At 54.2% G+C, this 12,865-nt stretch overlaps 1 protein-coding gene across 1 annotated transcript in view; it reads left to right on the forward strand.

Annotated features, from left to right (window-relative positions):
• LIX1L (limb and CNS expressed 1 like) overlaps positions 1 to 12,865 on the forward strand; it is a 22,664-nt gene continuing 9,799 nt past the window's right edge. The window contains exons 1-4 of the mRNA XM_072114560.1: positions 1 to 339; positions 4,188 to 4,351; positions 10,493 to 10,633; positions 11,031 to 11,126. Coding sequence (XP_071970661.1) covers positions 99 to 339; positions 4,188 to 4,351; positions 10,493 to 10,633; positions 11,031 to 11,126 — 642 coding nt within the window. The 5' untranslated portion in view covers positions 1 to 98. The remainder of the gene's footprint in view (positions 340 to 4,187; positions 4,352 to 10,492; positions 10,634 to 11,030; positions 11,127 to 12,865) is intronic.

Below are 12,865 nucleotides of genomic sequence, written 5' to 3' on the forward strand. Positions count from 1 at the left end.
CCAGTGTGTAGGAGGAGGCTTGTGATTGGTGGGTTGCCGTGCGCCCCGCCCCCTCCCTGTGAGTGACAGCTGCGGCCGCTCGGTCCCGTTATCCGCTCATGGAGTCGCTCCGTTCTCAGCGGTTACAGCCGGGGGTGGGGCCGGGGGTGTCCGGCGGCACTCTGCGCTCCCTGCGGCCCGGGGTGACCGGAGGCTCCTTCCCCAGCCCCCAGGCCTCGGCCCCTCCGCCCCCGCTGGGCCTGGGGATCCCGGGGAGTGCGGGCAGTCCGGCCGTGCTGCGGGAGGCGGTGGAGGCCGTGGTCAGGAGCTTCGCCAAGCACACGCAGGGCTACGGGAGAGGTGAGGGGCCACGGCCGGGGGATGGGGTGGCCACGGCCGGGGGATGGGGTGGCCACGGCCGGGGGATGGGGTGGCCACGGCCGGGGGATGGGGGGGCCACGGCCGGGGGATGGAGGGGCCACAGCCGGGGGATGGAGGGGCCACAGCCGGGGGATGGAGGGGCCACAGCCGGGGGATGGAGGGGCCACAGTCGGGGGATGGAGGGGCCACAGCCGGGGATGTCGCCCCTGTATGGGAGGGATCGGGGGGGGGGGTGTCTGTCTCCCCTGTATGGGAGGGATCTGGGAGGGGGGGGGTGTCTGTCGCCCCTGTATGGGAGGGATCTGGGAGGGGGGGGTGTCTGTCGCCCCTGTATGGGAGGGATCTGGGAGGGGGGGTGTCTGTCGCGCCTGTATGGGAGGGATCTGGGAGGGGGGGGTGTCTGTCGCCCCTGTATGGGAGGGATCTGGGGGGGGGGGTGTCTGTCGCGCCTGTATGGGAGGGATCTGGGAGGGGGGGGGTGTCTGTCGCCCCTGTATGGGAGGGATCTGGGGGGGGGGGGTGTCTGTCGCCCCTGTATGGGAGGGATCTGGGGGGGGGGGTGTCTGTCGCCCCTGTATGGGAGGGATCTGGGGGGGGTTGTCTGTCGCCCCTGTATGGGAGGGATCTGGGGGGGGGGGGTGTCTGTCGCCCCTGTATGGGAGGGATCTGGGAGGGGGGGTGTCTGTCGCCCCTGTATGGGAGGGATCTGGGGGGGGGGGGTGTCTGTCGCCCCTGTATGGGAGGGATCTGGGAGGGGGGGTGTCTGTCGCGCCTGTATGGGAGGGATCTGGGAGGGGGGGGTGTCTGTCGCCCCTGTATGGGAGGGATCTGGGGGGGGGGGGTGTCTGTCGCCCCTGTATGGGAGGGATCTGGGAGGGGGGGGGTGTCTGTCGCCCCTGTATGGGAGGGATCTGGGGGGGGGGGGGGGTGTCTGTCGCCCCTGTATGGGAGGGATCTGGGGGGGGGGTGTCTGTCGCCCCTGTATGGGAGGGATCTGGGGGGGGGTTGTCTGTCGCCCCTGTATGGGAGGGATCTGGGGGGGGGGGTGTCTGTCGCCCCTGTATGGGAGGGATCTGGGAGGGGGGGTGTCTGTCGCCCCTGTATGGGAGGGATCTGGGGGGGGGGGGGGTGTCTGTCGCCCCTGTATGGGAGGGATCTGGGGGGGGGTTGTCTGTCGCCCCTGTATGGGAGGGATCTGGGGGGGGGGTGTCTGTCGCCCCTGTATGGGAGGGATCTGGGGGGGGGGGGTGTCTGTCGCCCCTGTATGGGAGGGATCGGGGGGGTGTCTGTCGCGCCTGTATGGGAGGGATCTGGGAGGGGGGGGTGTCTGTCGCCCCTGTATGGGAGGGATCTGGGAGGGGGGGTGTCTGTCGCCCCTGTATGGGAGGGATCTGGGGGGGGGGGTGTCTGTCGCCCCTGTATGGGAGGGATCTGGGGGGGGGGGTTGTCTGTCGCCCCTGAATGGGAGGGATCTGGGGGGGGGGGTGTCTGTCGCCCCTGTATGGGAGGGATCTGGGGGGGGGGTGTCTGTCGCCCCTGTATGGGAGGGATCTGGGGTGGGGTGTCTGTCGCCCCTGTATGGGAGGGATCTGGGGGGGGGTTGTCTGTCGCCCCTGTATGGGAGGGATCTGGGGGGGGGGGGTGTCTGTCGCCCCTGTATGGGAGGGATCTGGGGGGGGGGGTGTCTGTCGCCCCTGTATGGGAGGGATCGGGGGGGTGTCTGTCGCGCCTGTATGGGAGGGATCTGGGAGGGGGGGGTGTCTGTCGCCCCTGTATGGGAGGGATCTGGGAGGGGGGGTGTCTGTCGCCCCTGTATGGGAGGGATCTGGGGGGGGGGGTGTCTGTCGCCCCTGTATGGGAGGGATCTGGGGGGGGGGTTGTCTGTCGCCCCTGAATGGGAGGGATCTGGGGGGGGGGGTGTCTGTCGCCCCTGTATGGGAGGGATCTGGGGGGGGGGGTGTCTGTCGCCCCTGTATGGGAGGGATCTGGGGTGGGGTGTCTGTCGCCCCTGTATGGGAGGGATCTGGGGGGGGGGTGTCTGTCGCCCCTGTATGGGAGGGATCTGGGGGGGGGGGGTGTCTGTCGCCCCTGTATGGGAGGGATCTGGGGGGGGTGTCTGTCGCCCCTGTATGGGAGGGATCTGGGGGGGGGTGTCTGTCGCCCCTGTATGGGAGGGATCTGGGAGGGGGGGGGTGTCTGTCGCCCCTGTATGGGAGGGATCTGGGGGGGGGGTGTCTGTCGCGCCTGTATGGGAGGGATCTGGGAGGGGGGGGGTGTCTGTCGCCCCTGTATGGGAGGGATCTGGGGGGGGGGCTGTCGCCCCTGTATGGGAGGGATCTGGGAGGGGGGGGCTGTCGCCCCTGTATGGGAGGGATCTGGGGGGGGGCGTCTGTCGCCCCTGTATGGGAGGGATCTGGGGGGGGGGGGGTCTGTCGCCCCTGTATGGGAGGGATCTGGGGGGGGGGTGTCTGTCGCCCCTGTATGGGAGGGATCTGGGAGGGGGTGTCTGTCGCCCCTGTATGGGAGGGATCTGGGGGGGGGGTGTCTGTCGCCCCTGTATGGGAGGGATCTGGGGGGGGGGCTGTCGCCCCTGTATGGGAGGGACCTGGGGGGGGGCTGTTGCCCCTGTATGGGAGGGATCTGGGAGGGGGGGGCTGTCGCCCCTGTATGGGAGGGATCTGGGGGGGGGGGTCTGTCGCCCCTGTATGGGAGGGATCTGGGGGGGGGGGGGGGTCTGTCGCCCCTGTATGGGAGGGATCTGGGGGGGGGGTGTCTGTCGCCCCTGTATGGGAGGGATCTGGGGGGGGGGGGTGTCTGTCGCCCCTGTATGGGAGGGATCTGGGGGGGGGGCTGTCGCCCCTGTATGGGAGGGATCTGGTAGGGGGTGTCTGTCGCCCCTGTATGGGAGGGATCTGGGGGGGGGGCGTCTGTCGCCCCTGTATGGGAGGGATCTGGGGGGGGGGCGTCTGTCGCCCCTGTGTGGGAGGGATCTGGGGGGGGGGGGCGTCTGTCGCCCCTGTATGGGAGGGATCTGGGGGGGGGCTGTCGCCCCTGTATGGGAGGGATCTGGGGTGGTGGGGCTGTCACCCCTGTATGGGAGGGATCTGGGGGGGGGCTGTCACCCCTCTATGGGAGGGATATGGGGGGGGGCTGTCGCCCCTGTATGGGAGGGATCTGGGGGGGGGGGGCTGTCACCCCTGTATGGGAGGGATCTGGGGGGGGGGCTGTCGCCCCTGTATGGGAGGGATCTGGGGGGGGGGCTGTCGCCCCTGTATGGGAGGGGGTCTGTCGTCCCTGTATGGGAGGGATCGGGGGGGGGGGGCTGTCACCCCTGTATGGGAGGGATCTGGGGTGGTGGGGCTGTCACCCCTGTATGGGAGGGATCTGGGGGGGGGCTGTCACCCCTCTATGGGAGGGATATGGGGGGGGGCTGTCGCCCCTGTATGGGAGGGATCTGGGGGGGGGGGGCTGTCACCCCTGTATGGGAGGGATCTGGGAGGGGGTGTCTGTCGCCCCTGTATGGGAGGGATCTGGGGGGGGGGCTGTCGCCCCTGTATGGGAGGGATCTGGGGGGGGGGCTGTCGCCCCTGTATGGGAGGGATATGGGGGGGGCTGTCGCCCCTGTATGGGAGGGATCTGGGGGGGGGGGGGGCTGTCACCCCTGTATGGGATCGGTCGGGTCCCTTTAATGATCTTCTGTTTGGGGGCGGAGGACATTACACTTGGCCTCCCATCTGTTTCGCAGCATCTGGGTGACCTAGGCCCCGGCTGTGGAGAGAGCGGTGACCTCACATGACCTCTGACCCGTGTGATTGTCTCTCCCGCAGTGAACGTGGTGGAGGCGCTGCAGGAGTTCTGGCAGATGAAGCAGACGCGGGGGGCGGAGCTGAAGAATGGGGCGCTGGTGGTGTACGAGATGGTGCCCTCCACCAGTCCTCCCTACGTCTGCTACGTCACCCTCCCCGGGGGCAGCTGCTTCGGGAGCTTCCAGGTAACCACATAACAGGGGTGGGGGGCACATAACAGGGGGGGTGAGGGTCACATAACAGGGGGGGTGAGGGTCACATAACATGGGGGTGAGGGTCACATAACATGGGGGTGGGGGGCACATAACAGGGGGGGTGAGGGTCACATAACAGGGGGGGTGACGGTCACATAACAGGGGGGGGTGAGGGTCACATAACAGGGGGGGGTGAGGGTCACATAACAGGGGGGGTGAGGGTCACATAACAGGGGGGGTGAGGGTCACATAACAGGGGGGGTGAGGGTCACATAACAGGGGGGGTGAGGGTCACATAACAGGGGGGGTGAGGGTCACATAACAGGGGGGGTGGGGGGCACATAACAGGGGGGGTGAGGGTCACATAACAGGGGGGGTGGGGGGCACATAACAGGGGGGGTGAGGGTCACATAACAGGGGGGGGTGAGGGTCACATAACATGGGGGTGGGGGGCACATAACAGGGGGGGTGACGGTCACATAACAGGGGGGGGTGAGGGTCACATAACAGGGGGGGGGTGAGGGTCACATAACGGGGGGGGTGAGGGTCACATAACAGGGGGGGGTGAGGGTCACATAACGGGGGGGGTGAGGGTCACATAACAGGGGGGGGGTGAGGGTCACATAACAGGGGGGGTGGGGGGCACATAACAGGGGGGGTGAGGGTCACATAACAGGGGGGGTGGGGGGCACATAACAGGGGGGGTGAGGGTCACATAACAGGGGGGGGTGAGGGTCACATAACATGGGGGTGGGGGGCACATAACAGGGGGGGTGACGGTCACATAACAGGGGGGGGTGAGGGTCACATAACAGGGGGGGGGTGAGGGTCACATAACGGGGGGGGTGAGGGTCACATAACAGGGGGGGGGTGAGGGTCACATAACAGGGGGGGTGAGGGTCACATAACAGGGGGGGGTGAGGGTCACATAACAGGGGGGGTGGAGGGCACATAACAGGGGGGGTGGAGGGCACATAACGGGTGGGGGGGGGCACATAACGGGGGTGGTGGGGGGCACATAACGGGGGTGGTGGGGGGCACATAACGGGGGGGGAACATAACGGGGGGTGAGGGGCACATAACGGGGGTGGGGTGGGGGGAACATAACGGGGGGTGAGGGGCACATAACGGGGGGGGGGTGGGGGGAACATAACGGGGGGGGTGGGGGGAACATAACGGGGGGGGTGGGGGGAACATAACGGGGGGGGTGGGGGGCACATAACGGGGGGGGTGGGGGGCACATAACGGGGGTGGTGGGGGGCACATAACGGGGGGGGTGGGGGGCACATAACGGGGGGGGGTGAGGGGAACATAACGGGGGGGGGGTGAGGGGAACATAACGGGGGGGGTGAGGGGCACATAACGGGGGGGGTGAGGGGCACATAACGGGGGGGGTGGGGGGAACATAACGGGGGTGGTGGGGGGCACATAACGGGGGTGGTGGGGGGCACATAACGGGGGGGGGGGTGAGGGGAACATAACGGGGGGGTGAGGGGCACATAACGGGGGGGTGGGGGGCACATAACGGGGGGGTGGGGGGAACATAACGGGGGGGGTGGGGGGAACATAACGGGGGGGGGCACATAACGGGGGGGGGGGTGAGGGGCACATAACAGGGGGGGTGGAGTAACAGTAAAGCTTCATTACAGACGCCTGTGATAACTGTTACAGCTGATTATTGTAGCCTAAGGATAAAGTAAATTACCAATTACCAATATTCAGAGGTCTGTTTGTAACTAGGGGTTGTCTGTAAGTCAGGTGTTCTTAAGTAGGGGACGGCCTGTATTCTCATTGTACAGTGAGTGCTGAAAGCTTCATCTCAGACCTAAACGATAACACCCGGGGATGAGAACTCACCGACAACATTGTCGATAATAATGCAGAATTTCTCGATATAATCATTTTCCATGACCGAGAGAGAAACGTAAAGACAAAGACTTTTTTTTATAAACCTGTGGATCTTGATTTTTTTTAAGAGTAATCATTTTTAAAAAAGCGTCTCCTAAATATTCCTTTTGGGCAGTACAAAGGCATTAGGTGACATTGCCCTAACGATTCAGATTATGCGCTACAAAGCAGAATTCTAAGTGACAGATTCCACAAAAAAGGTTACAGGCGGTCCCCTACTTAAGGACACCTGACTTACAGACGACCCATAGTTACAGACGGACACGCCTTTGACCTCTGGTGACCTCTCTGGATGTTACTATAGTCCCGGGCTGTAAGGTGTCTGTAATGAAGATTTATGGATAATCCTTGGTCCCATTACTGCAAAAAATTTTGAAACTCCAATTGTCACCGGGACAAAAAAATTTTTTTGTCTGGATCTACAATTATAAACTATACAGTTTTGACTTGCATACAAATTCAACTTAAGAACAAACCTATCTTGTATGTATCCCTCCTGTCTCACGAATGAAGCCTGTACACACAGGTTTCCCTAAGGCCCCTTCCACACTTGCGTTGCAGATCAGGTCAGAGTCTGATCAGGGGGCGATCAGGGTTTGGTCAGTGAAAAACGCACATTTTGCATCAGAGTGCAATCAGTTTTCAGTCAGAGTTTGTTCAGTGTCTCAGTTTTTCACGCACGTTTTTGATGCAATTTCAATGCGTTTTTCACGCGCAGAAAATGCGCGTGAAATGGACTCAGGACTGAGCTCTGTCTTTTCTATGGCTATTGATGCGAGAAAAACGCTTTGCACTTGCATTGCACTTGCAAGTGTCTCAGAGTGTGATGCGTTTTTGATGCATCTCCATAGACTTGTATGGTGCGTTTTTCACGCGCGTGACTTGCAAAAGTAGAGCATGTCGAGATTTAACGCGCGTTAAAAAAAACGCGTGTGTGTGCGTGAAAAAAAATGCAAGTCTGAAAAGACCCATTGGTTACAATGGGTCAGAGTGCAATGCAAGTTCTGCGCGTCAAAAGCACGCGCAGAAAACGCGCGTGAAAAACGCAAGTGTGGAAGGGGCCTAACTCAGGGAGATTGTCTGAAACCGAAACAAAGGTTACAGAAGCCCCTGACACCTGCAGTGCACATCGGCCTCTCCGCCTTTTCTAAGCATTTGCATTACATTATAATTGTGTGTTATAACTTACCTTGCAAAATCCTGGGGTAGTCACAGGGGCTGGACTTTGGTTTGCATGCATTTCAAAAAAACATGTGACTTGTCTGTGTTACTCACTCCTCAGCTCTCAGCCCCCACCTTTGTGCTCCTGCCTAGCTCCACCTCCTGCTCCTTCTCAGAGGTCACAGTCTGGTGAGATGACATCAGTGCGGGAGGGACAAGCTGTACAGGAGCACAAAGATGGAGGCAGCCTGCAGCACAGACAAGTCACATGTTGTTTTTGAAATGCATCCAAACCAAAGCCCAACCCCTGTGACTACCCCAGGATTTTGTCAGGATGCAAGAGTAAGTTATAACACACAATTATACTGTAATGCAAATGCTTGGAAAAGGCGGAGAGGCCGATGTGCACTGCAGGTGTGAGGGGCTTTTACAATCTGTCTTTAGTGAAAAATGAGGTCCCTGGTGACAGGTTCCCTTTAAGTCCACCATCTCTGGCGAAGCATTTCAGCATAAAGATTTAATGAATTGCGGGACACATTATGTTATATATCTGCTCTCATGTAACCTGCAGTATATGGGGAGAACGATTCTACCGCTGAGGGAACGTCTAAACAAGCATGGTAGTAATATAGAGGTTTCCTCCAGACGCGCATCGCTCTCTCATGACCACAACTATAAAGACTTCTCCTCCATTACACCAATAGGACACATAAAAGCCACCGACCCTCATACATCCAATAGAAGAGCAGAGACATGTCCTGCACATACAAACTCCAAACACTTGTACCCGCAGGGTTAGAATGAGAGTCGTGAAAGTGAAAGTGAAAATGCATTGGTCACAGTATATAGCCAGCACCTGCCCCCCAGCATATAGCCTGCCAGCCCATATCCCCAGTATATCGCCAGCCGGACCCTGCCCCATAGTATATAGCCAGCACCTGCCCCCCAGCATATAGCCTGCCAGCCCATATCCCCAGTATATCGCCAGCCGGACCCTGCCCCATAGTATATAGCCAGCACCTGCCCCCCAGCATATAGCCTGCCAGCCCATATCCCCAGTATATAGCCAGCAGCGGGGGAAGCCGGAAAGGTGATTTTTGATATATATTTTTTTACTCAAGTATAAGCCAAGTTTGGGTTTTCAGCACATTTTTTTTTTTTTTACTGAAAAACTAGGCTTATACTCGAGTATATATATATTTTTTTATATATATGTTCTTTTATATGCTTTTTTACATATGCATTTTATCCTTGCGTTGTCCACTGTATCTGCACCGTATATTCATTTTATCCATTATTTACAAATATTTAATATTTAGGCCGGTTAATGAAGGGCACATATATATTTATCATGCATTTGTTTATATATTTTTATACAGCTTCAGTTAGCTATATTTTAGTTAATTACATAAATGATTATCTATTTAATCACCTATCTGCACATCCAATGACTTTTTTTTTCCCATTTTTTTTCCATTTTGGGGAATACCTATGTAATGACATACTTTATCCTGCAATCATTAATGTGTTACCCACACTCAGCAGCTAGCCGCTCTATTAATTAATCAATTCCGTCTTCCCAGTGCTCGATTTTTTTTCTATTTTTTTTTTTCCCCTACACAAGGCACGAGCGATGGTCTAGTCTGCGCATGCGTAGGCGCCCATGTTTGTACTCCCAATCCCCTACACTTCTTTTTACCTACTGCGCATGCGCAAGCGGCCATATTGGCCTGCTGCGCGCCTTCACCCCGGCCTTTCCCGACCCTAGGCGTCCTGAACGCAGTAACACGCCCGCACAAGCGCGACTCAACAGGATCAACTGCTGCAAATTGTAAGTTCTATCTCAAAGATTTCACCATTTAATACAGGCAGTCCCCGGGTTACATACAAGATAGGGTCTGTAGGTGTGTTCTTAAGTTGAATTTGTATGTAAGTCGGAACTGTATATTTTATCATTGTAACCCCAGCCAGAACTTTTTTGGTCTCTGTGACAATTGGATTTTAAAAATGTTGGGTTGTCATAAGAATCAGGAGTAATAATAAATCTTCATTGCAGACGCCTGTGATAACTGTTACAGCTGATTATTGTAGCCTAAGGATAAAATACAGTAATTACCAATATCCAGAGGTGCGTCTGTAACTAGGGGTCGTATGTAAGTCAGGTGTTCTTAAGTAGGGGATTTTGATTCCTTACATTCCTGGCATTGTTTACATTAGGTAATGGGTTAATATGTGACTACTTGTGATTGGTCTATTGTTAGGTTATCTCTTATTTGTTAGTGATTAGTCACGATTGGTTGTGATTGGTCCATTGTCAAGCTATCTCTCTATTGGTTGTATTGCCTCAATTGGCCCACCCTTCTTGCATATACATGCGGTCCCCTACTTAAGAACACTCGACTTACATACGACCCCTAGTTACAAACGGACTCTGGATGTTGGTAAGTTACTGTACTTTATCCTTAGGCTACAATAATCAGCTGTAACAGTTATCACAGGTGTCTGTAATGAAGCTTTAGTGTTACTCCTGGTTCTTATGACAACCCAATATTTTTACTATCCAATTGTCACAGAGACCAAAAAAGTTCTGGCTGAGGTTACAATAATAAGGTATACAGTTCCGACTTACATACAAATTCAACTTAAGAACGAACCTACAGACCCTGTCTTGTATGTAACCCGGGGACTGCCTGTATAGCCATGGTGTATTCTGTCTCTGCTCACTGTTGTCCTACACTCTGAGGAAGGGCTCTGCCCGAAACGCGTCAGTAGGGACCTCAATCAATTCATTTATGTATGTAAAATCGTTATCACTCCTATCATCCTCGTTTTTGAGAGTTGGTAAATAATCCGGGACGATTAGCGCCACGATTTCTGCCGTTATGGAGGAGCACCATCTACCTGCAGGACCCCAACATTGGGGCGTTTTGCCTGAAACAAGACTTCGGACAGGTGAGCCCCGCACATAGGGGTTGGGTTTACTCCTCTTCTTTGCGCCGTCCTGTTTTTTTCCTTTTCACTGTTTACCAGGATAGTAACATGTTTTGCTTTTAACCCTTCCAGTTCTGTCCGACGAAAGCGGAAGCCAGGAGGAGCGCGGCCAAGATCGCCCTAATGAACTCCGTCTTCAACGAGCACCCGTCCCGCAGGATCACAGACGAGTTCATCGAGAAGAGCGTCTGCGAGGCCCTGGCCACATTCAATGTGAGGAGCAGCCTGCGCACAGCTGAGGGGTCGGCACAGTGTGTCAGGACGGATTTCAACTCTTATCCTTTACCCTACATTGAAATGTCCAGATACAACTGTAACAAACCCTCGTTCCCTGACAGGAAGCAGAGATGTGATGATCTAGATCTCCTCATTGTTCCCTCGTCGTTGTCGCATGCGTTGTCGCCCCTGCAGGCCCCGAGCTCCATCATCCATCCCCAGGGGGCGCTCTGTCACCCACATCTGTTACTCTGAGGACACAGCAACACCAAACCCTGAGAGCAATTATCACACGTGTCACCAATTAATAGCAGATGATCTCAACAGCAACAATGTAATACTCTGCAGATGTCCCCGGACAGAGACCAATACTGAGCTGTGCTTACTGTTACAGGGGAACCGCGAGGAGGCCGACAACCCCAACACCGGGATCGGAGCCTTCCGCTTCATGCTGGAGTCCAACAAGGGCAAGTCCATGCTGGAATTCCAGGTATCATACTGCCCCCTATGTACAAGAGCCTAACTACTATAATACTGCCCCCTATGCACAAGAATATAACTACTATAATACTGCCCCCTATGTACAGGAATATAACTACTATAATACTGCCCCCTATGTACAAGAATATAACTATTATAATACTGCCCCCTATGTACAGGGATATAACTACTATAATACTGCCCCCTATGTACAAGAATATAACTACTATAATACTGCCCCCTATGTACAGGAATATAACTACTATAATACTGTCCCCTATGTACAATAATATAACTACTATAATACTGCCCCCTATGTACAAGAATATAACTACTATAATACTGCTCCCTATGTACAAGAATATAACTATTATAATACCGCTCCCTATGTACAGGAATATAACTACTATAATACTGCCCCCTATGTACAGGAATATAACTACTATAATACTGCCCCCTATGTACAGGAATATAACTACTATAATACTGCCCCCTATGTACAGGAATATAACTACTATAATACTGCCCCCTATGTACAGGAATATAACTACTATAATACTGCCCCCTATGTACAGGAATATAACTACTATAATACTGCCCCCTATGTACAGGAATATAACTACTATAATACTGCCCCCTATGTACAGGAATATAACTACTATAATACTGCCCCCTATGTACAGGAATATAACTACTATAATACTGCCCCCTATGTACAGGAATATAACTACTATAATACTGCCCCCTATGTACAGGAATATAACTACTATAATACTGCCCCCTATGTACAGGAATATAACTACTATAATACTGCCCCCTATGTACAGGAATATAACTACTATAATACTGCCCCCTATGTACAGGAATATAACTACTATAATACTGCCCCCTATGTACAAGAATATAACTACTATAATACTGCCCCCTATGTACAAGAATATAACTACTATAATACTGCCCCCTATGTACAAGAATATAACTACTATAATACTGCCCCCTATGTACAAGAATATAACTACTATAATACTGCCCCCTATGTACAGGAATATAACTACTATAATACTGCCCCCTATGTACAAGAATATAACTACTATAATACTGCCCCTATGTACAGGGATATAACTACTATAATACTGCCCCCTATGTACAAGAATATAACTACTATAATACTGCCCCCTATGTACAGGAATATAACTACTATAATACTGCCCCCTATGTACAAGAATATTACTACTATAATACTGCCCCCTATGTACAAGAATATAACTACTATAATACTGCCTCCTATGTACAAGAATATAACTACTATAATACTGCCTCCTATGTACAAGAATATAACTACTATAATACTGGCCCCTATGTACAAGAATATAACTACTATAATCCTGCCCCCTATGTACAGGAATATAACTACTATAATACTGCCCCCTATGTACAGGAATATAACTACTATAATACTGCCCCCTATGTACAAGAATATAACTACTATAATACTGCCCCCTATGTACAGGAATATAACTACTATAATACTGCTCCCTATGTACAAGAATATAACTACTATAATACTGCCCCCTATGTACAAGAATATAACTACTATAATACTGCCCCCTATGTACAGGAATATAACTACTATAATACTGACCCCTATGTACAGGAATATAACTACTGTAATACTGCCCCCTATGTACAAGAATATAACTACTATAATACTGCCCCCTATGTACAGGAATATAACTACTGTAATACTGC

Source organism: Engystomops pustulosus, chromosome 7 (genome assembly GCF_040894005.1).
Source record: "Engystomops pustulosus chromosome 7, aEngPut4.maternal, whole genome shotgun sequence".
Lineage (NCBI taxonomy): Eukaryota > Metazoa > Chordata > Amphibia > Anura > Leptodactylidae > Engystomops > Engystomops pustulosus.